This window comes from Mus caroli, unplaced genomic scaffold (assembly GCF_978045245.1).
Source record: "Mus caroli unplaced genomic scaffold, Mus_caroli_1 scaffold_6, whole genome shotgun sequence".
NCBI classification, from domain to species: domain Eukaryota; kingdom Metazoa; phylum Chordata; class Mammalia; order Rodentia; family Muridae; genus Mus; species Mus caroli.
Window position 1 is genome coordinate 27,524,202 of NW_028227261.1, and position 23,566 is coordinate 27,547,767.

Sequence of the window (23,566 nt, forward strand, 5' to 3'; positions counted from 1 at the left end):
CAGTCAAGAAGTCATGGTGGAAACATGGGACTTCAGAGTCTTTCTTTTATTGACACTTACAGTTTCCTGGACTTTTGGCCCCAAATTGGGGGGGGGGCAAGCAAATTACAATGTTGGCAGTAGGATGTGACAATGTTCCTGGGGAGAGAAGCTGGGTGGAATGTGGCAGTCCAGTGAGGGGTCCGAGTTTGGAGGTCATGAGCCTCATTAGATACAGCCGAGATGGCAGAATGTCCAAGCTTCTTGTGCAGGCAAAGCCTCAGGAAAATTAAAGTTAACATACAAGGACTGAGGAGCTGAGGAACCCCAGGCTCTGGTCCCAGCAAATCTCCCTCACGCTCAGTCTGATTCCACTGTGCAGAACCTGGGCTGGTCTCGGTGAGGGATGACAGGTAGGCCAGCCAATGAGCACTTAGCACTGGCATCAGGGAGTAGAGGGGGAAAGCCAGAGGCCAGGACAGCTGGCCAGACACTAACTCCATTGCTACTCTAGGGCCCCTACTCCAAGGCAAGGCCACTCCACAGCCCAGGATAGTCAAGCTCCGCCCTTCCTAGCTCAGGCTAGGAAACACTCTTTGCTAGGAGAGGAGGAAAGGAGGGGCCCACATCCCCTGGTGTGCTCCACTCCCTTTAGGGAGGCTGGGTCATAGCATCCTTGAAGCCGTCATGGTGACAAAGTCCTCAAAGCTGAGCCGGATGTTGCCCTGTACAGCGGTATCCTTCTCCCGGAAAGCCTCAGTCAACACCTGCAGCTGGGTACACACCTTGATGAAGCAGTCAAGCTGCATGGCGGGAATAGCAGAGCGCGCGCAGTACCGGGAAACTAGGAGCTGCGTGAACTGAGGGCTCAGGTTGTAGCCCATCTGGGAGAGCGCTGGAGGGGAAGGGCACAGGAAGAGACCTGATGTGAGCACTTCGTAGGAACGGGAGAACTAGATCACAGCAGATCAGGGGACCTGAGGGATCAGCTCAGAACCATGAGACAGAGAAGTCTTGGGGAGCCAGTCAGACATCAGGAGCACAGGAGATTTCTTTGGGTGTGCCCTGCCTCCCATCTCTTCACTATCAAGGCTCATGAGATGCCAGAGAAGCCAGTGGTCTACCTGTGACCATCTGCTGCAGGAGTGCTAGAGAAGGAAGCGTGTACCACTAACCACCTGGTGAGGGAGCAGCTCGGCACAAGCACCTCAGCGGTTCTCGGTCCCCTGCTTCCTCACTGCCCCTCACTGCCATTCATGCAGGGATGATGCTTAACCTGTGCTCTGACAAGGACTAAAGGCAGTCATGATGGCACTTGGCACAGTGCCTCACACACTGTCCTGCTTTAAATAAAAGTCACATCCCCATATGAGGCCACAGTCTGCATGCCACTTCCTGCCTCCACTGAGATGCCTCCTGCCTGCCTTTTCACATTCCTTGCCTGCCCAGAAGCCGTCTAAGCGCCTGCACTGTGAGCCCGAGCAAGGAAGGGAGCTTCAGCTTTGCTCCCTGTAAAAGTGAGAGCAGGAGGATCCTTCACCAATCTGTGGAGTGGCAAACAGGACCAAGCCCTTGGGAAAATGGATTTCAGGAACCACTGCAATGCGTATCACAGGACCCGGGGCATGGCAGACAGTAAGTGCTAATTTCCTTGTTGCTATAATTTCTCCAACATCCATGGAAGAAGCTGGCAAGGTAGCGTTCAGTGTGATCACCCTGCCCTTCCAGCAGGGGCAGGCGTGGTGTGCTCATCCCCAGCCACAGACTTTTGTCTGAATGACTGCATGACTGAATGACAAAGGACCTGGACTCTCTGGGCAGCCCTTTCCCAGTCACTAAGATGATCAAACTCCTCACTGGGTGCTCACAGCCACATTAGCCATCTGTCCTTGTAACCTACTGGCCTTAGCCCAGGCTGCAGGCTTGACCTCCAGAGTCAGATTAGAACCAGATGTGGCACTATGGCCCCAGGTCCTCTCACCCATCCGAAGCTCTCAGAAGGCTCTGGGTCTGAGTTGAAGAGAAACAGCCTCTGGCCACATGACAGCAGAAGTGAGCTCTTTCCGTGCGGCATGCTGAGACAAGAAAGAGCTGCACTGCTCTCCAAGGTCTCATCTTGCTGATGCCAGAGGGACTGTTCCACTCAGCACTGTCTGGAGTCCTGCCACCAGGAAGGCCAGCACTGATTTAGACCAGTGTTGTCTGACCCCGGAGCTTGGCTCAAGGCCCCATCCAGGTTCAGAACAGTGGACTGGGTGGTAAAGCAGGCAGGGGCACCGACAGGGAAATCTTCAAGATGTTTTAAGAAATGAAAAGGAGTCTAGCTAGTGCCCACAGGGCCCTTACCTTGCTGCAGCTCTGTGGAGCTAATGGAGCCCGAGCGGTCCCGGTCATACTGCTGAAAGAGGTTCCTCCACTGCTGGAGGAACTTCCATAAGGCTGAGAAGCCGGCGACATCAATGCGGCCAGACTTGGTCTTGTCAAACATATCTGAATGGAAGGAGGGGAAGGAGGAAGGCTTCAAGACTGAGGGTCAAGGGACCACTGAGGCAGCCCTTCTCCCAGGCTGAAGCAAAGCCCTGAGCCTGAGTCACGGGACCAACTGCAGTGCCAGCCCTCCCCCTGGCCACTCATCCCTGTCCCATCCAGATTCTGCAGGGCTGGTGGCTTAGCTCCAAGGCTTGGGTCCATGCTGACCCTTGCCTATAGTCTCTTACCAGGAGAGGGAGTGTCTGCCTGCACAATGGGAAACTGGACCAGCCTGTAACTTAGCAACCTAGAACTTGACGATGGTCCAAGTTAAGGAGAGTGTATCTTGAAGCCGCATCCTCCTTAGCTAGAGGTCTCTTCAGACTGAGTACTTGCGCACTTCTGCCAACTGTCAGGCAGTGTTGACCCCACTCAAGCCTGCACGCTGGAGGAACTGTGTGTGGAACTCACTTATCATCATGAGGCACGTCTCGTCATTGAATGAGGACCAGTTGGAGTTGACTAGGGCCTGCTTCAGCTCCTTGAGGGAGATATAGCCACTGTGATCGGCATCCACTGACTGGAACCAGGAGTAGGCCTCAGGATCCACATTCGGGGGGACACCACCTGGAGAAAGGGACATGAACCATGGCAGTCAGACCCAGGAAAGCAATGCTGCTGAGCCACTCTGAGAACTTCCTCTGGTCACACGTTCCCCCTTATGTTCTAGTTAGCGTTAATCGCCAACCTGACACAGCCTGGAGTCACTGAGAAAGGAGCTCAACTGAAGGGTTGACGCGCCAGGAAGACTGGCATGTCATGATTGTTAACTGATGTAGGAGGCCCACTCTGTGGGTGGCACCATTCCCTGGGTAGGTGTCCTGGGCTATTCAAGGCCATTCAGAAAGTGTATGCCTGCAAAGGAGCCGGCAAACTGTTTTCCATGGGTCCCGCTTCCTAGTTCTCGCCCTGACTTCTCTCAATGATGGACTGCAGCCTATAAGCTCAAGTAAACCTCTTCCCCCCTAATCAGTTTTACCACAGCAACAGAAAGCAACCTCAGATGCCCACCCACAAGGCCTCACGATCCGTCCTCCATGCCCTTCTGAGGGAGGCCTGCAACACTTTGTGTATTATCCCAATAGCTTCTCTACTCGATTTATACTCCACCCCCAATAAAGCAAGAAATCTCTGTAAATGGCCTAAAGGACAAAGAAAAGCAGAGTCAGGCTGTCTTAGTGAAGCAGGGTTGGCAGGCCACACAAGGGGTTTCTTCACATTTCATATTGGAAACGGACATGTGCAGTGTGGAGGGCAGACCCAGGAGAGACCAGAAGGAAAAGTTGCCCTGCAGGCTCGCCCACTTAAAACAACAGTGCACTGGTTAGTGCTTGCTGTCGACTTGGGGCACCTGAGTAGAGGAGGGGCTCAACTGAGGACTGCCCAGACCATAGCTAAGAAACACATCAGTGGAGGACAACAAAGGACACTTAGTGTGACCACAAGTGGCGAGAGCAGACTTTAGTGGCCTGCGAGGCTGGTGCCTCCAAACGCTGCAACTTAGCATCTGAGGGCCCAGGAAAATGTGCCCGCCATACAGGGTCTGAGAATCAGCTTTGCCGTGGAGAGTCTCGTGAAGCCAGGTCCAGAAACTCTTTTCTGGATAAACTTCTTTGAAAGTGCGGGGTGGGAGAAAAGTCAGCCTGCCTTTCTGAAACCAGGGCTCACTTTCTGGAATCCCATGGGCGGCAGGTTTCTTGAAGTCCTGGGCCCATTTTATGATCCTGGTTTTTGGGCAAGAGATTGCCTGTGGGACACTGTCTTACTGCTAGTTGACATAGAAGCCCGCTATAGGCAGTGCCATCCCTGGGTGGGTGGGCCTGTGCTGAACAGAAAGGCTGAGCATGGGGCGGGCAAAAGGTCTGGCAGTAGCTGCTCTCCTCCTTAGTGTCTGCTTTAGGCTTCCTGCCTTGGTTCCTGTCAATGATGGACTAAATAAACCCCTCCTTCCTCTAAGCTGCCTTTGGTCATGGTGTTCATCACAAAAGAAACCAAACTGGAACAAGCAGGTCACTGGGGAAGGACAGCCACCCCCACTGGCAGCTAATTTCATCCAGAAGAGCTTGGCTGTAGGTTGGTTCAAGTCCTGACTACTAGTTGTGTAATTCAGGTTAAGTAAGTAATCTCTTTGAATGCCAACTTTCATATTTATAACATGAACCATGTCCAAGGGCAGCAGGAATGAATTACATGAGACAAAACAAAGTCCACAGCCCAGGCTGGAATGGGGGCCGGGAGGAGGAGGGTATTTCAGCTGTGTTTGAAGGGCTGAGGAGCTGTGGAGGAGGGGAAGGGGGCAACGGCTCAGGCTGTGTGTAGAGCATTCCGAAATCTGCTGGATGGAAGGTGAGGGCTGACGGCAGTGGGTAAGCCGGAAAGGCCCTTTGGGATCTTGCAGCAGGCGGAGGAGCATCTCTGATGGTCAGCTCTGTCCTTCACAGTAGTGGTCCTCACCTTGGAGGTGGAACTTCCAAGGACCCTAAGGCAAGTGATGCACACATCAGGAGCATCAGTGGAGAGGGGCAATGCAGGCACAGAGAGGAAGCAGCAAAGAGGGAGGCTGAGCATGTGACCCACGTGACCCATGTCCTGCCTTTCCTCCCTGCTACTCCTGGGCTCTGGGGGGACAGGCCTCGGACTCAGGGCTCCTCTTCCTTTAGAACTCTATGAGCTCACACACAATATTTTGTAGGATATAGAAATCCAGTGCAGAGCTGCTGAGCTGAAAGCTAACTGCTAGAGCTTGGCTCTGAGAAGATAAATGCCACTGGCTGGCAGTGCTCAGAACCCCAGAGGTTTGGGCATCTCCCCCGGGGCTACCTGCCTGCGTACATCCACTCAGCTGCAGCTTGCTTCCTAAGCACAACGTTCCCTGGAGCCCCTTCTCACGGGCCCAGGCGGTTCCAGGCCAGCTAGCTGGTGCTCAGCCTCCTGAGAATAGCCAGTCTGGGAAGGAGCTCACGAAAGTGAGTCCCGGGAAAGCAAGGACAGGAATGCACTTCCCCCCACCCTCTGCTCTTCAATCTCTGTCCTCCTTGTCTTGTGCACACCTCCCCTCAGCCTGCATCTTCCTTCCCTTCTCTTCCACCCTCTGGTTTGCCGCAGCTCCTATCACAGTAAATGCCAACACTGCTCAGCCATATAACAAGTCCTCTCATAGAATGCTACCTGTCTATTAGACCCTGTCTATTAGTTGCAGCTTCACATTTAATAAGGCCTGTGAGGTTGTGGCACTGTCCCTACAGCCTGTGAGGTTGTGGCACTGTTCCTATTTTACAGAGGAAGGCACTGAGGTGTAAAGAGGCAGTCTGGTCAGGTCAGCAAGTGTCTGACCTTTAAAGCCAAGCTTTCGGTAATGACACCATCTTTCCTTGAGGTCAGTCCCCTGCTCAGTGATGGAGTTTCTTCTCTTGTAAACTACATTGCTGTGGCCAGGCATCTGCTGAGCTCCCTTCCCAGAGGCACTGTCCGGCCCCGCCCACTGCCTAAGACTCTCCCTATGAGAGGTGCACCATCTCCTCCTGGGGTCAGCCTTGACAGTGGGATGCGCTTCAGGGAGAAGTACACGAGTGGATGAGACATCAGTCCTTCTGAGAAGAGCTTTATGAGGTACCACCCAGCCCTTCTAGCTTCTTACTCTTTTCCTCTACCCTAAGGACAACATGTCCCCAGAATGGAATGCTCCTTCAGCACCCAGAATGAAGACACTTGAGGCAGGAACTCAGCTGCTGACACACAAGGGAAAGTGAGCAAGCAATAAAAATGCTTGTTGAAAGCCAAGAGGACTTTAGAGATGAGAGCCCAACAAAGCTAACTGATGAACTTCTCATTCTGTCAGCAGAGACAGCGCAGGAAGGGAGGGGCTATGGTGTCAGAGACCAGGATACCTGCGCATCTACAAGAAGGAGAAGGGTGGGATGTGGACAGCATAGGCCAGGGCTGAGGTTCTAGGCTTGGGTTCTGGAACTGGAGATTCTACTTACCCTGTCCATAATGTCCAGGCTGGGTACCGTAGGGACCCCCTGGAGGTAGCTGACCGTAGGGACCCCCTGGAGGTACACCGCCATACGGTCCACTTGGAGTTCCAGAGGGGATTCCTCCAGCACTGGGGTATCCATAGGGTCCTCCAGGGGCAGGAGCTCCATAACCACCACCTGGGGGCAGGCCACTGCCATACTGGCCCCCACCATGGGGAGGACCAGGATAATAGCCCCCCGGGGGTGCTCCAGGCACCTGTCCTGCAGCTCCTGGGCAACTCTGCAGGAAGAACAGACACAAGCAGGATGATGAGCGAAACCACAGCATAGCACTTTACAGCTACACAGCACCCACACTGCCATCCTTATAACTGACTCTACAGGTGAGGTTGGACTTTCAGCTCTTTGGTTAAGTGGCCTTGAGGCTTCCAGGGAAGCAACTAGTTACTCAAAGTCATGCCATGGTCGTACCGAGTCTAGGTTGGAATTTTGTCCTCCTGACTCCTCTTTCCTGCAGGGACTGGGATCACGCCTGGCTTGTGGCTTTATCACTAGCTTTCAGTATACAATGGATGCTCAGTAGTACTTATCTGAACAGATGAATGAATCAAGCAGAGTGCTCAGCCTTCAGGACTTCCACCTCTACCCGCAGAACTCACAGCCCACAGCCCTGGCCCTCATCAGCCACCAGTGATGTACTCATAGCGTGGACCCTGCACAGCAGCCCCTCCTTGCCTTCACTCGCTGACGATGCATGAATTCCCTATCCTCATGCTCTGAGGCAGACGGAGAGCCTATCCACAGGGCAGTAGGGACAATGACCAAACACCACAGTTCAGGTTTGTCCCCCATTGACTCATGTCACTACTGCATTAAGGAAGGAGAATGGAATGACTTCCTCTTGGAGCAGTTAAACAAGATACAACCCAAAGTATGTATCTTCCACTCTCTCCCTCTGCCTTTTGTGAGGCCCTAATGAAGAACAGTCAGTGTATTAGAAACAGGTTGTGTACTTTTTGGACAAAGTACACACGGAAGTAATGGAGTTCTACAGAGTCCTTAGAGGATGGAATGAAAGGAGTTTTGTCCCTCCCAACCCTACCCCCCCCCCAAATAATTTCTTCTGAGGCTTGTGAAAGAAATTGAAATTATTTTGAGATACAGAAAGATAAAAAGTATCAAGGGCTTGTCCAGTGAGACATAGCTCTAGGTCTGTGCTGTTAAGAGTCACTGCTGGAAGCCGGCGTGGTGGCGCACGCCTTTAATCTCAGCACTCGGGAGGCAGAGGCAGGAGGATTTCTGAGTTCGAGGCCAGCCTGGTCTACAAAGTGAGTTCCAGGACAGCCATAGCTACACAGAGAAACTCTGTCTTGAAAAACCAAAAAAGTCACTGCTGAAGAGATGGCTCAGTGGTTAAGAGCACTGACTGCTTGCCTCTTCCAGAGGTCATGGGTTCAATTCCAAGTACCCACATGGCAGCTCACAATTGTCTATAATTCTAAGATCTGACACCCTCACACAGACAAAATGCCAATGCACATAAAATATAAATAAATAATTTATTTTTTAAAGAAGAGTCTATCTGTTGGTTTGGGGGAACACAAGTTAGGTTTATTGGAAAGAAACAATCATCCAAAAATAGCTAAAAACATTTTATGACTGAAGGGAAAAAGGAGTGTTGAAGGATAGATAGACAGAGAAGGGTAAATCTAAGCATCTTCGGGAAAGCTGTCTTTGTTCCAGGACTCAAACCACTAGCTGTAACTAGCATGGAACATCTAGCGGAACTCAGCTGGGCAAACTGTAAATGAACAAAGGTTTCTATTGATGTTTGTAAATTCTTTAAAAACAGATTTGTATCTTTATATCTCTATTGGGTAGACTAGTGGTGCCAAGGACCAGCCTGGACTTGGGAGAGGGACCTGAGGGAGTGGCAGAAGAACGGCTTGGAGTCAAGGCTGGGTGCAGGCTGACAGCTCAGTGTTCTCCACTCTCATGCAGACCAAAGCCCTGTCTTTTTATTTGTATAAGCTATTTCCTTAGGAATTGCATATCAGTTCTATCTTTTATCCCAGGTTCGTTTCTCTCTCTCTCTCTTCGTTTCTCTCTCTCTCTCTCTCTGTTTTCGAGAAAGGGTTTCTCTGTATAGCCTTGGCTGTCTTGGAACTCACTGTGAAGACCAGGGTGGCCTTGAACTCAGAAATCCGCCAGTTTCTGCCTCCCAAGTACTGGGATTAAAGGCGTGCGCCACCACTACCGGGTCCCAGGTTCTCTTTTGATTCTCCCACTAATCAGCATTTTATGACCTTAGTCCCTTGACACTTAGAAAAAGACAGCAAGTACATATTTTTTACACACAGCAAGTCCTATGTGGTTCACTGGACACAATGTTTATGGTTGCCAAGTCTAGACATAGCGACTGTTTTTATGTGAGAGAGTTAGCTGCACTGTCTCTAAACTTGGCCGATTTAGAATGTGCCCTGTAGACAGACCTTGAACTTAGAGATCTGGATGGCTCTGTCTCCTGAATGCTGGGCGTGTACTACCACGCCTGGACCTAAACTTTTCTTTACCTAAAGCCTGCTCTGTCCCAGGCTGGCCTTGAACTCCCGAATCTGCTTGCCTTTGTCTCCTGGATTAAAGGTGTGTAGCACCATGCCTGGGCGTAAGCTTTCATGGCCACTGTTCCTTAAGATCCAGACCAAAAGCCTGTGTTTTCCAGCTTCAAGATCTGGACCACAAGTGTGCTCTCTGTTTCTGGACTGTAGTTCATTCCAGAATAAAAGCCCAAAGCATTTCTTATTCAACAGCAAACACAGACAATAAGCTTAGCTCGGTGAGATCTTGCCCTGAGATCACCACTTCCTAAATCTCTTTATCTCCTTGAACACAGGATCAGCTACATTTCACTTCACTTTTATTACTTGAACCATAAACTTTTTATTTAGTTTAGTGAGTTGTTTGTGCTGATACAAGCAACATTAAGACTCCTTTTTATAATTCTTAGAAGACTATCTGGATCAAATTTAGTTGTTGATGGCTTCTGTGGAGAAAACCACCATCTTACCACTGATAGCATATAACCATCTATCTGAGCCTTGTTTTTAACTATTCCTTTCTCTCTCATTACACAGGTTTTTTTCCTCTATTGACCAAATCACATCTCCTTCCTTAACATCTTCCTGACTGACTCTAGTGCAGCTGCCTCTGTTCTCTGTTTCAGGTCCATGAAGCCCCTCATACAATTCACACTGAATCCTTATATTCTGCACAATTGAAAAAATCCTGTAAAGAACAGTTCTTACACTAATTTATATATTCTTGAACTCATGTTTTCAGAGTTCTTCCCCACAGCCTTAAGGACTATCCTGAAGGTCACAGCATTCATTTAGCTGAGGAACATCCCAGAATCATGCTGCTTCAGACTGTCGCGGAGTCATTAACCTTGGCCTGGAGAACATTCCCCAAAGGAGGAACATGAAGCAAAGTGTGTACATCGTCATGCAAAGAAGCCTTGCTCCTACAGCAACTTGAGAAGACCCAAGTCTAGTTGGCTCTGCTCCAGGGTCAGGAACCATGTCACATTGTCCCTTCTGCAGCCATGCCAGACTTTGCATAATAGGATATCATCCATATAATGAAATATGTAAGCATCAGGCCAGTTTTGTTCAGTAAGGTGAATTCATGGTAGGTATTGTATACCTCCTACTGGAGGCTGGCAAGGTACTTTTCATTGGGAGTGAGATAGATAGGTGCTTGCTTATGACAGACAGTAGGCACTGAAAATTTTCATATCATCAGCATGAACAGTAAAAAAAAAAAAAAAAAGCAGCATTTTAAATCAGTAACTATAACATGGTAGTTCTGAGTGAACTCCAGTGGGGGTGACACCAAGGAATAAAGACAAGAATTAGCAGCACAGAGATCATGTGAAAGCCTCCATTTAACAGACTTTTGGGAAGTATAGAAAACAGGATTATTCCATGCACTAAATAATACTTCCATATGGTCTGTCTGAAGTTGTTCCTGGATTAGCTGATGTAGCTGTCTAAGTTTGTTCCCATTCATTGACCATTAATTTTGCCAATTGGGGGAACTTCTATCCAAGAAAGTTTGGGTAGATATTTCTCATGGCCCCAAGGGCAAAGGACATTTAGATACCGAACTGTCACTACCCCATTGAGACAAGGGGGTGTCCAACCCAGGGAAGAAAGGTAAGGGTAACATAACGGGATGAAAAATGGCAGCTTGATTTTAGAAAACTATTACTTTTGTCTTTAACTCACTGAAAGTCTAAAACTGGGGACTGAATGTGCCAATTGGAAGGCCAGGATTATTTAGCAATAATAGAAATGCCATCTGTTGTGTCTCTAGTGCCCTTCATGGGGACTCAGTCATACAAACACCAACTGAGTCCATGGTGCCCTGAGGAATCAGGTTCTTGGCTTAGCAACCATTATCAAGGGTCTGGGGGTTGTGTAGAGAATAACAATCAATTTTGTTAATTTGGAATTTCTTGGAGCAGCTGGGAATAAACTGTAATCTGACTTGTGAAAGAGCTCTAGGCAAGCCAAACTCCTTTTAGAGTCCAGTCTGATTTATCTAAAGACAGGTCAAACATTCGCTGGAAGGGATTCTCACACATCTGTGGGTGCCTCTTTACCTCTCCCACTACATCTAATTTTATATCTTTAACTATAGATAAATCTAATCTAGAATTACTTTTGGTAATTAAACCTCTTAATGTTTTAGGTTTGGGACGGAGCTGGGTGGAGTGTGGCAGAGACACCACAAGGTGTGGAAACTGCTTCCAGACTCTGTTCTCACAGAGGCAGCACAGGGGGAGGGCACTGGCACCACAGGCTGGGAATCAAAGAGGGTCTGCTTGTATCATCCAGCCACCCTTGGCACTCAAGTCTTGTGTCCCCCAAACTGGATTGCCTTCACTATCACCTCTAGATGGACACTGACTGGCCCAGTGCAACCATTTCCCCATCAGGGTCTATTTTAGGGAGAGGTTTACCACACTGGTGTTATCAGTAAGTTTGTTTACACTGTTTTTGGAAATGACCTCTTTTTCCACATTTGAAACCTAGAGGGCTAAAAGGCTGCTGCAGTGTCTCAGCCGGCAGCCCCTCTGTGCCAAGGCTTTTGTGGGCTTTTATTCTATCAGTATACCATAAAAAAGACTGGCAAGTACACAATGAAGAAGAGGGGTTCTTTTTTTTGTTGTTTTATTTTTTTTGAGACAGTTTCTTTATGTAGCCTTGGCTGTCCTAGAACCAGCTCTCTAGACCAGGCTGGCCTCAAACTCACAGAGATCAGCCTGCCTCTGCCTACTGAGTGCTGGGATGAAAAAGCTACAGGACCACTGCCAGAAAGGGAACTTTTGTTTGTTTTGCAGTAAGAATTTGCATTTTTGTGAGCTAATTGAAAGGTAAGATGACAGTAACATCTTTATTATCTGTTTGGTTTTCCATAGCTCACTGTGTGGGTGACCAACATGGTCTATAAAGGGCTCTGTAGACTTTTGAACTTTGTAGCCATTGTAGTAGCCCAGGGCTCGAAAGCTGCTGAGCCTGGGGTCCAACCTTTCCTTGTCTGATTAACTGATCATAAGTAGCAGTGTGTGTGTGTGTGTGTGCGCGCACTCGCGCGTACTACCCTGGGTTGTAAGCAGCAATGGACAGGTTTTGCTCAGTCATTCCCGCAGCCATTACTGACCAGTGGTAAAAATTGTTTTTATAAGGACTTGCCAGTCAGAAGGTATCAGTTATATGTATTTGCAATAACACCTCATGGGCAGGGCTTGGCCCTACTCCAGACTGGAAATGCAGGCACCTGTTCTCCTGCCTTAGAGGCTTCCTGAAGGCCACTTCAAGGGTGTGGATAATTTATTGTTACCAGTTGGCAGAGGCAGTGGAGATGGAAAAGATTCAATAGGAGACATTCCGGGACATGTCTTTTTCTTTTGGAAAGCTGTATGGCGAACCCAACCTTGTTCCAAAGGACCAAATGTTTCAGTTGAGCTGGTTGTACAGAGCAATGTAATTGGTCACCAATTATTCCCCAAGACTCTTGAATCATACGAGTGTCCTATGGTTAGGGTACCAGAGACAATATAGCTTATAGTTTATAAATCTGTCTTAAAGACATTTTAGCTCCAATTCCTTTAAGTACAGTTTTCAATTGCTCTGTATGCCTGTGAGCTTCAGGAGACAGAATTCCCCACTGTAAGAGCAGTCTGAGAGCCAAAGAGAAGAGACAGAGGCAACAGTCTTTTGGGAGCGCCCGCTGGCTCCTTGTGACTAACTGACAAGTGGAGCCACACTGGGCGTTGAGAGAAAAAGAATGAGAGTGGGTGGGTATGTGCCCCTGCTCCTGGGGCTTCCCAGTCTAGCCAATCTGAGGCATCCTATTTCCCTTGTCCTCAGGGTTTCTCTACCCTGCAGGTAGACAAGGAAGGAGTTTTGGGGAGATTCCATTTGTTCCTTGTCTGTTTGGGGGACCAAGATGTCCAAAATTAAAAATCTCTTTTTCCTAGGGCTCTTCGGATGCTCATGTGAGTTTAGATCAATCACGCTGGGGACACAAACTTCATCACTAACACAGTAGGGAGTCAGGTATGGGGGCCCACATGCACCTGCAATCCCAGCACTCAGGAGATGGGATCTCTGTGAGTTCAAGGCCAGTCTGGTCTATAGAGAGAGTTCCAGGACAGCCAGGGCTAGGGAGAAAAACCTTGCCTCAAAACAAGCAACAGAACCACCACCACCACCACCACCACCACCACCACCTCACGTAATAAGGAACAAAAACGGAGCAACTCCTGTTGGAGTGAGGGGACAAAAAAGCCCGGCTGTGGTGTCTTCACCACTCCTGGTGTCTTCTGTTGGACTCAAACAAATGTCTTTGCTCATTATTTACTGAACAGCACAGAAAAATGGCCCACGAAGGAAATGAAGGACGTTTTTCTTTGTTTTGTTTAGTTTTGTTTTTGAGACAAGGTTTCTCTGTGCAGCCCTGGCTGACTTGGATGGAACTCTCTCTGTAGACCAGGCTGGCTTCAAACTCAGAGATCTGCCTGCCTCTGCCTCCCAAGTGCTGGGATTAAAGGCACACACCACCACGCAGCTCTTAAGGAACACTTTTTACAGAGATCTTTAGCAGGGTTTTATAAGAAGTTATTTCATTGCCCGAGAACAGTGCTTACAACCTTGCAGAGACATTGGCTGCTCCAGCAAATAACTACAACACAGACACATTGTCCTGGGTCAGGGCAGGGGAGTGTATAACTGAAACGTAAAGCTCTGCGCTTAGCTTGGGTCATGAGGAATCAAGGCAGGGAAGGTTGGTTACACTGTTCTCTTACAGGCAGGTTAAACTTACACACGCCGAGTACGTAGTATGACAGACAGCGGATTGAGTACCTGGTCTTTACTGATCTCAAGGCACATTAACTTCTCTGCTAGGTCTGGAGAAAGTTCCATCTCTTTGAATGAAGAGGTATTTTCAGGAAAACGTATCAGCGCACTTGGAGCTCACTTACCTTCACTAAGCCTCAGGAGCCTGAGGTAACAGTGCCTACTTCATACTGTTTGCTACAGGAATGAAATGAGGCTCGTCACACGAAGCCTGATGGAACAAGATCTTGACAAGCAGTGACTATTAATGACAGTGCCCCTCTAGAGGAGAGGAAACCAGGAAACCTGAGTTCAGAGAAGTCACACATAGACTGTGTGGAGCCGGGTGAAGAAGCTAGGTCCCCTGGAAGAGACCAGCAGCTTTTCTAGCCACGTTTCCTCTCCTGCTCTACCTCTGTGCACTACTAGCTAGGGGCTCTGGAGGCCCAGAGTGTCCCATGTCCCACCCCTAAGTAAGTTTGGAAGAGCACAAACCAAATAAATAAATAAGCATGCACACTGTTTATTTATTTTTATGTATTTATCTATCCCTCTCCCCCCCAAATTGCTTTGGTCAAAGCTAGTAGTGACATGCCGGTCTTTGAAAGATGCAGAGGTATTCTCTACCAAAAGAAGCAGAGAGGGACACTATACCCACAAGAAGACCAACAAAGCAGACTTATGCCTGAGCCTGGTGTGGTCAGGGAATGGCGAGAGCACACAGGGAACCCAGAAAGGAAGGCCTGTCATGCCCTCCCTGGTCAAGCACCACTCCAGCTGCTTTTCAGTTGGTGGGTGGGTTATCTGTGCCTGTCCAATGTCTCCTCCCCCAACAGGAAGTTCCCTAGGGGCAGGCAGAGAGAGTTTCTTTCATCATCATCATCACCATCATCACCAACAACAACAACCTCATCCACCACCATCCTCATCTGAGCAGGCCCAGCACAGTGCCTGGTACCTGTAAGTCTCCATATACAGTGCTTACATACAGAGAAGCACTGCTCTGCAGAGTTATGCGGGAGAAAGCAGAGCACCACAGAAGGGTTTCCTAAGGAGGAGGGATGTGCTGTGAGCCTTGTTGGGAGAATTAGCCAATGTGGGTTTGGAGGATGAGCTGTGGGGGTTGGGGGAAGGCCCAGGTGCTGGGCAGGCAGGGCATGAACCAGACAGCAGGCGCAGGGATGGGAAGAACGGGTGGATTCTGAAGCTATTTCAGAGATAGACTAGACATGACTTGGCAACTAATTGGATTAGTCAAGAGATGGGGGCGGGTGGGGTGAAGAAAGCCAAGTGTTTAGAATGACTCAGGGTTCAGCTTGCACATGATGAACAAGGCAGAGCCATCCCATCAACGAAGGCACAACAGGCTGGGGAGGAAGCTTGTGTAAGGTTCTGGGTTGGTCCCAGGGTCACTGAATTGCAAGTTAAGGTCTGAAGCAGAAACAAGAGGCAGGTCTTTGACTCCGTGCTCCCCTCCCAGGTCTTTGCAGACACTTTCTAGCAGCATTTCAGATCCATAAACAAACCGGGGTGGAGGGCAGAAGGCAAGAGTTCAGTAACCATGGTTTCTGGAGCATCACAGAAAAATTATCTCTAGGTCCTAGCTGATCAAAATAAGCTATATTTGGTATTTTTCAGGGTTTTGAGGCTCTGTAAGGTGCTTTAAGTTAATCAGCTTTTGCTGGTTCCTTGATCCTGAAAGCTAAATGCACATCCCCACTTTAGAGACGAGAAAATGAAGAGGCCCACCGTCTTGTATATTGTAAATCATGCAGCTGAAATGAGACATGGACTCAAAATAGCACCTGCACACATGAGGGCCCAGCATATGTCTGTGTCAAACACCCGTTAGGTCTCATGGCTTTCCACTGGACACAGGAGAGAATCTAAGTGCACACTCTTTTTTTTTTACTGTGGCACCTAGACCTCAAGATAGCTCAGTTCAACCTCACAGTTGACAGAGTCTCTATTTGCACTCCTGCAGGTGACAAGAGCGCTCAGACCCTCCTGATTCAGAAATTCCTGCACTATTTTACCTCCAAGGTCTCCTCCTTTTACCTCCAAGCCCTTGGGAGGCTCAGAGGTATCAAAGCAGGTCCATACTGACTCCTCGTGAGGAAGAGAAGAGACTGCACTGTCAAAGCAAGCCTGCTCAGAGCTACCTTTCAAGTGCCTGATGGGAGAGGAAGAAGCCTGAGCTAAGGGGTTAAGCAGCCACAAGAAGACAGAAGGAATGGTCTGGCATCACCAGCAGAGCCTTCTAAAATATTTAAAGGACAGAAACATGCAACCAATGAACAACGAGCCAAGAACTGTCCCAAGACTTTAATTACCATCTCTGTGCTGACACTCCAAAATCTTTCTTTCCAGCTTCATCTCCCCTGACCTGAGCTGCAGTCCCACATACCCAGCAGCCTCCTGACCTTCCCTCCCACCATATGTCTTTGCTCCCATCTCCTGCCTCCAAGTCATCCAAATCAAAGCCTTCGAGACCTCTCAGGGGCCTTGCCTTCCTTCCTCTGTCACCCAAAGTAAATCTGTTCCTTCAGCGATTCCTCCCAACAGCCTGTCACACCAGCGTTACCAGGTCGTCATTCTTTCGTGTAGAGGATTTCTATGGCTTTGAAACTGCCCCTTGCCTCACCCCCTCCTATTTCCATCTCTTCTTTCAAGGCCCCATAGTTACAGCTCTGAGGGACAAATGTGACAAACCCTTTCACCAGCTCCCCCCTCCCTCAGTACTCTTAGGAGGAAATCAGTCCCCTCAAAATGACATCAAATCCCTTTGGGATTTGGCCCTTGCTTATATCTCTGGTCTCATTTTCTTGTCTCTGGCCCCTCATTATTAAAACTAGACTAATTTTAAAACTGCCCCCCAAATATTGGACTTTCTTATTCTCTAAACACGTGCTCAGGTAATTCTGATACAAACAAGCCACTAAGAAAAACGTACTATGGACTGCACTTTCTTGCTTGCTTCCCGGTCTTTGTGACAGTATTTCCTTAGCTGGAATATCACTTTTTTATTCCCCCAGCTTACACCTCCTGGTGGTTCTTCCTGCCCCACCCCTCGGCTATGCTCCTGGACTATCCTAACACCTTAAACCCACTCCCACTTAACCCTTACAGTCTACATCTCTGCGCTCCTCTCCCATGCGGAGTGCTTACTACATGCCACACTTGAGTCTGGTGTAGGCACTGCTATGACCCTATTCTACAAAACAGGAAACCAAACTTCAGGTCTTCACAACCAATTTCTGTAAGCAAGTTGGCAGAGTAGGGATGTGCCAACCAGAGACCAAGCGCTTAAGCACTGAGTTCCATCAAGGTGGCTCCCCCAGCGAATCAAACGGCACTCGACTTTTGCTACTTCAATACCAAGGCAGCGCTTGTGCACCCTGGGCCGGAGGTAATGGAAAATTACAGGAACTGTGACTCCCACCAAGGGCTGTAATCCTCCGGAAGTATCCAGTGGGTGGAAGGGAGGCAGCACTGCCTGCGCCATTGCATGACTTCAAACAAGCAGTTTTCCTTTCTTAGAACACCTGGGATGAGGAGGCGGACAACTCTAAGGTGGGGATAAAAGCGATATTTCTTCTTCTATCCCAGACATTTCCTTCTAGTGCTTCCCTTTCAGTATTCTGCCCTCAACAGAAGCCCAGGCAGCCTGGCAAAGTAACCATCACAGCAATGGCAGGAAGTGTCACCGCCACACCACACCCTATGCACCCGTAACTGCAGAGCTCCCTACAGGCTGTGCTGCATTCCACCCTTTTCGCACCCTTTCCACAGGCCCTACTTCTCCCTTTCTGCGGTAAGAGAATTAAAGCCCCGAGCCCTTACATGATGTAGCCAAGGGCATATAACATTTAAGTGGGTAGAGCTGGATTCTAGCCCAGGTCACTGCTTTTAGAGTGTACACAAATCATTCCTAAAATGTATTAAGACGTAGATTACTGGGGTTAGGAGGATCGATCCACTGGTATACTGTGTGCCATGAAAGCAAGACAACCTACTTGCACGGATCCTCAGCCAGGTAGGACAAAGTATGCCCGGGGAGGCAGAGGCAATGAGGATCCCTCACAGGCTAGATAATCTGGCTCAGTGAGTTCCCTGTTCAGTGAGAGATGGCCTCAAAAAATAAGTTGGGGAACAACTGAGGCAGCCACTCAATTGTCAACTTTTGGTTTACAGATGTTCACTGCCCCCACACAGGTAAATACACACCCCCCCTCACAATTTTGGGGTGGGATCTGTGCCATCTACGCTTAGAGCAGGTCTTAGATGGGGCCCAAATCTGTCCTTTAAACAAGCTCTCAGGTAATTCTGATACAAACCAGCCACTAAAAATATGTACTATGGGAATGCTGTCCCAACCTGAGCTCCCATGGAACACCAGCGTGTCACAAAACAATGAGCAGATGTAATACAAAACAAATGGAGTAGGGTGGTCCCTGGTTAAGAAAGTTTTTAGGACTATGACGCATTCTATGCCTTTCTGGGAGATTTTTTTTTAAATATTTATTTATTTATTTGTTTATTTATTTATTATATGCAAGTACACTGTAGCTGTTTTTAGACACTCCAGAAGAGGGTGTCAGATCTTGTTAGGGATGGTTGTGAGCCACCATGTGGTTGCTGGAATTTGAACTCAGGACCTTTGGAAGAGCAGCTGGTGCTCTTAACTGCTAAGCCATCTCTCCAGCCCCTTTCTGGGAGATTTACAGTGAGCATTACCACGCTGTATTAACAGAGCAGTTCCCAAGCTTGCTTAACCACAGGATCCTCCTCTACCAAGAGCACCCATTAACATCTCACAAAACCCAGCAAGTGGGGTGGAGTCTGGGAGGCGCAGCTGTGGTAGTTCTTCCTACTTGGAGCCCACACTGGCCTCTACTCACTTCTGCCAAGTATGCAATAAATGGAATTCAAAGCTCTAACCCTGGCCTCACCCTCACCAGCTATGTGTGACCTCTAAGCCTCTCTGGGTTTGCTCCTCCGCTGTAAGTCAAAATAATAAGCCCTGCATGCTTACAGGGTCTTCATATGGGCACAATAGGGGCCCAACTGCTGTGTGGGGGCCAGCAAGATGACTCAGTGGGTAAAGGGGTTTGCTGCCAGGCCCAAGAAGGTTGATCCCCAAGACCCACATGATAGAGAAAAAATAATAATTCCTGTGCATGTGCACATGTGTAGCTTCCCTCTTCCCAAACCCCCAACACACACACAAAGTAAATGTTAAGAAATGCTATATTAACTGCATAGGCCTTTAAATATCTTTTGGTCTGTGACTATGGCCAATCAAAGCTTGGTAATAACCCATTTGACTTTGCCTTCCACTTTCCCTACATTAGACTAATCCCTTAAACTACTCTGTGATCAGGGCGATTATTTTCTCCAAATTATTTCGAAGTGAGGGGCCTGCTTTGAAAACTCCTACAAAGCGATGTTACACTTTACCGTATAGCATAGCATATGCCTACAGGAATCACATCGTTCTTCCTAATAACTCTGTGAGGGGTGGACTCTTACTACTTGGTCCATTTTATGACAGGAAACTGGATCAGAAAAAAAAAAAAAAAGACTTAAAACTAATGCGGCAAAGACCTGGCTCCACTTTTAACTCAAAACTGCATTTGGCACCTCTATGTCACCTAGTTCTGGAAACAAAATAAATCACACTGAAATGATGTCCCCGGCTGGTTCAAGGCAGGCTAGAAAGAAAGGAAGAAGCAGTTGCAGACAACCCAGGTTCTGACCTTGGCTCTGCTGCCTCCTAACTACCTGGTAACTTAGATAAACTCCGTATCTTCTCTGGGTTTCACTTTTCCTACATGTGAAAGGACGCTGGACAACTGTGAGGGGTGTAATCTCACTTCTGGCACCTCCTACCACTGATTGTCCCGAGATTATTCGGTCGCAGGACGGTGCTGAGTAAGTCGGAAAACTCGTTTTTATCAAGTTACGCCCAGAAAGACTCCAAGGGAAAAAGAGCTCTAAACGCCTCGTGAGCACAGAGGACTCCGCCCCACGGAGACCTGAGTTAAACACCCTGGTCCGGTCCAGCCCGGATCAATTCAGTGCAAAACCCCCAAAGCCGTTCTGCGCAATATAAACAACCCCTTGAGTGGTCCTCCGTGACGTAAAACGAGCGCGACGGACTGGCCCTCTTGTTTCTCGCTCACACAGAGTCTTGTTGAAGTGAACCTCTGCGTGAAAAGGCTGCGGATCAAGTGGGGTTGAAAGAGCCGAGGATGGAGAGCGGTACTGGATCTATAGACAAGCCCAAATATTGACGCAGGGGCCACTACAACTCACCTGTCCGTCTGGATAGCTGGCCATGGCGGTTATGACGTCACACAATTGTGGTAGGCGGAGTTTCCTGCACCCAATGCCTCTCAGGGTTGGATTTTGGGGCGGGTCCGATTGTGATTGGACGGACAGGCTGTCAATCTTCCGGTCAACAAACGGAAGTCACAGGCGGTGAGCTGGTACCTAACAGCGGGACAGGAGGAGCAGAGGACTGGGTAGGAGTGTCCGGAAGTGTTGTTGGCCGTAGTGGCTCGTTTGTTTTTATCTTTCGTGACCTGCAGCGGACCTCGGGCCTGGTCAGCTGTAGTTATCTAATGGGGAGACTTGGTCAGTTGTTTCTGTGGTGGCCATATTATAACCTGGCAAGTCGGACGCACATTAGTTACGTCACTTGTCTGTGATCACTTTACTTTCTAACGCCCAGGCGGTTGCCATGACTACTGAGAACTAAGCCTCTCCTGGAATGCAGGTGCCATTTAGAACGTGGGTACTAAACAGACCCGTGGACAGTGGAGAAAGGTCAGACCGCCAGAAGAGAAGGAAAATTAAGATGACACGGTGCTCCTATCTTTATGTATGGGGAAACTGAGGCTCAGAAAGGCAATGACTTTTTTACCTAAATTCACAGTGAGTTCCTCAGCAAAGTACGGCCTAGAACTAGTGTCAGTAGATGGCTAGGTCTCAACAAGGAGGTTTTATCCCCTCTGTAGGGCAAATCACAGTTCTTAAGTTACCAACTTTCCTGTACTTGGCTCTTGGGGTTTAGGTTCTAAACTTGGTTGCATGCTTATTTGATGAGTTACATTCCCACGGGGCCGGGCCTGGTGGCACATGCCTTTAGGCTCAGCAGGCAGAAGCAAGCATACATACATAGACAGTTCCAGGCTAGCCATGGCTGCATAATGAGGCTCTGTCTCAAACAACAACAGCAGCAGCAGCAGCAACAACAAAAACTCTCATGTGGACAAGAATTGTGTTTGGTTTGCTTATAATTGTATCCCCAGTATCTACAGTGCCAACACTATACTTTTTAAATAAAAAGTCCTGAGCTTTCAATCCAGCCAGGCACTTTCCACAGTCCCACTGCTGATCACGGTACTGGCCATAGGACAGTCTGCAAAGCACAGTCCTCATCCTTACTTGCAGAGGAAGACAAGTCTCTTCACTCTGATGGTCCAGTTCCTTAGTGATCTGGCCCAGCCTTACCCACCAGCGCCCCGCTGGCTTATTTCTATGCTCAGCTTCCCCGTCAGCACTGGCGTTAGTGAGCAGATCCTGTTGTTCGTTTTCTTTTTTAAACAGTTTCTAGCGGTGTGATCTTGAAGAAGTCATTTAACCTCTCTGAGTCACAGTTTTCTGGAATACGACTTAGGAAAATGCTAACTTAAAAATGAACTAGTCACACCCTCTCACACTCAGGGTTACACCACTCATCCATAAAGACCAATGGCCTCTCACTTTCACTCCTTCTGTCCCACCCTCTCTTTAACACCCCCCCATGGCTCCCAGCTCATTAGCCACTTCTCTCAGTCCCCCCAGTACTGCCACTGTGTCGCAGTCTAGCCCAGCGTAAGAATTCTCTGATCATTTCCACAAAACTCATCCTCCCTGTCTCAGAAAACAAAAAAATTATATATATATGTATATATATATGTGTGTGTGTGTATATATATATATATATATATATATATATATATATATAAATATAAAATCAATCATCTGGTTTTGCTCCATGTTCCAACCATCCCTCTGCTCCAGGACCCCTCTGTAGTCTGGCCTCACCGCCAATGTCTTTTTAGTGAACTCCAGCACCGCTCCCTTCTCCACGGAGAAGCCAGAGTGGGTGCTTTAAAATGTGAATTTGATATTGTCATTCTCTAAACTCCTCTGCGGGTTTTTTGCCACTCTTAATACAATCTAAACTCATCCCTATGCCTTTATTGGCCCACAGGACCTCTCCCCAGCCTGTGACACCGGCCTCACTGACACCACTGCTGTGCTTGCCAGTTTACTCCAGCCATGCTGACCTGGCCACCACCCCAAAACAAACCCAGCGCATTCCATCTCTAGACCTTTGGATTTGACCCTCTCTTTGTTTAGATTGCTTTCCCCTTCATTTTCCACTGTTTTTTTTCTTGTCATCCAGGTTCCAGTTGAAATACTACTACCTTGTGGGTGGGGCATCCTCAACACCACACCTAAGATACCTTGTCTTTCAAGAGCATCCTGGTCATCATATCCTGGTACATTAATTAAATAATAAAAAGAAGATAAATGGTGACCTGGGACATGATGGTGCAAGCCTGTAGTCTCGATATGTGGGAGGCTGAAGCAGGAGGATAGCTGCCTTATAGCAAGATCATGTCTCCAAAAAAGTGGATCGTTTTGGAGATATGGTTCAACAGCCCTTGTTGCTCTTGCAGAGGACCCAGGTTCTGTTTCCAGCATTCCATATGATGGCTCACACTAGCCATCACTTCAGTTCCAGGGAGATCAGTGGATTCCTTCTGACCTCCAAGGGCACCATGCACATGTGGCACACGTGCATATACACAAGCAGAAGTCATACACATGAAATAAATCAATATAAAAAATTACTGACAGAGAAGCCAGCATTTCAGGCCAAGTTCAGAATATTTTAACAACTCAATGCTATTATTAATGTCATATTGAGTTCTAGGCCAGAAGTCTGGCTCAATAAATCATGCCTGGCCACTCACCCCAAAAGACAAAACGGAAAAAAAGTGGTTGACGCAGGACAGAAGTTGATTTCATACAGCCATCCTGCAAGAAACAGGAAGCAGCCGCCTCCACCCTGTGTTCACGATGCTCAGGAGAGCTCTGAGTTTATGTCAGGGACAAAGGTTGGTGGCAAAAGCAGTCTTGCTCCAGCTGTGGCCTGGGTAATCATTATCTTGGGGTGGATTATACAGAGCCTTCTGCAGAGTAGCAAAGTTGCTGCTGTTTGAGGCATAGTTTTGACTATAAACCCACGATGTTTATCAGTCAGACCTGTAATTCCTGGAATCCACGGTAACTTCCAGAGAGCATGACTCAGAACCAGTCAGGAAGACAAGATGGAGTTAGCTGGTCTCTTCAAGCTTAAACAATGATTAGAGGTTTCTAGGTGCCACTCTCATGGTCTAGAACTGGACATTGTAAGAGCCTGATGCCAGCCAGGCAGTGGTAGTTAATCCCAGCACTTGGGAGGCAGAGGCAGGCAGATCTCTGTGAGTTGGAGGCCAGCCTGGTCTAAAGAGCTACTTTCAGGACAGCCATGGCTATACAAAGAAACCCATTCCTGGAAAAAAAAAAAAAATATATATATATATATATATATTTAAAAGGAGCCTCATCCTCCAGCCC

The 23,566-nt window shown here is 48.3% G+C and overlaps 1 protein-coding gene across 1 annotated transcript; it reads right to left on the reverse strand.

Moving 5' to 3' along the window:
• Nucleotides 1–11: 11 nt before the first annotated feature.
• Nucleotides 12–20,272, reverse strand: Pef1 (penta-EF-hand domain containing 1). Its single transcript, XM_021160158.3, has 5 exons — nucleotides 20,207–20,272; nucleotides 6,492–6,765; nucleotides 2,920–3,075; nucleotides 2,326–2,469; nucleotides 12–874 (listed from the first exon to the last, which is right to left on the reverse strand). Exons 1-5 carry the CDS (start codon nucleotides 20,228–20,230, stop codon nucleotides 645–647), a joined length of 828 nt encoding a protein of 275 aa, XP_021015817.1. The 5' UTR covers nucleotides 20,231–20,272; the 3' UTR covers nucleotides 12–644.
• Between the last annotated feature and the right edge of the window lie 3,294 nt (nucleotides 20,273–23,566).

Bases quoted from the DNA above. Each gene is read 5' to 3' on its own strand.
- Pef1 (XM_021160158.3), bottom strand. From the start codon at position 20,230: ATGGCCAGCTATCCAGACGGACAG. The intron at 6,766-20,206 runs GTGAGTTGTAGT...TTCTTCCTGCAG, and splicing joins CCAGCTATCCAGACGGACAG to AGTTGCCCAGGAGCTGCAGG. The intron at 3,076-6,491 runs GTAAGTAGAATC...CCCTTTCTCCAG, and splicing joins GCCTGGACATTATGGACAGG to GTGGTGTCCCCCCGAATGTG.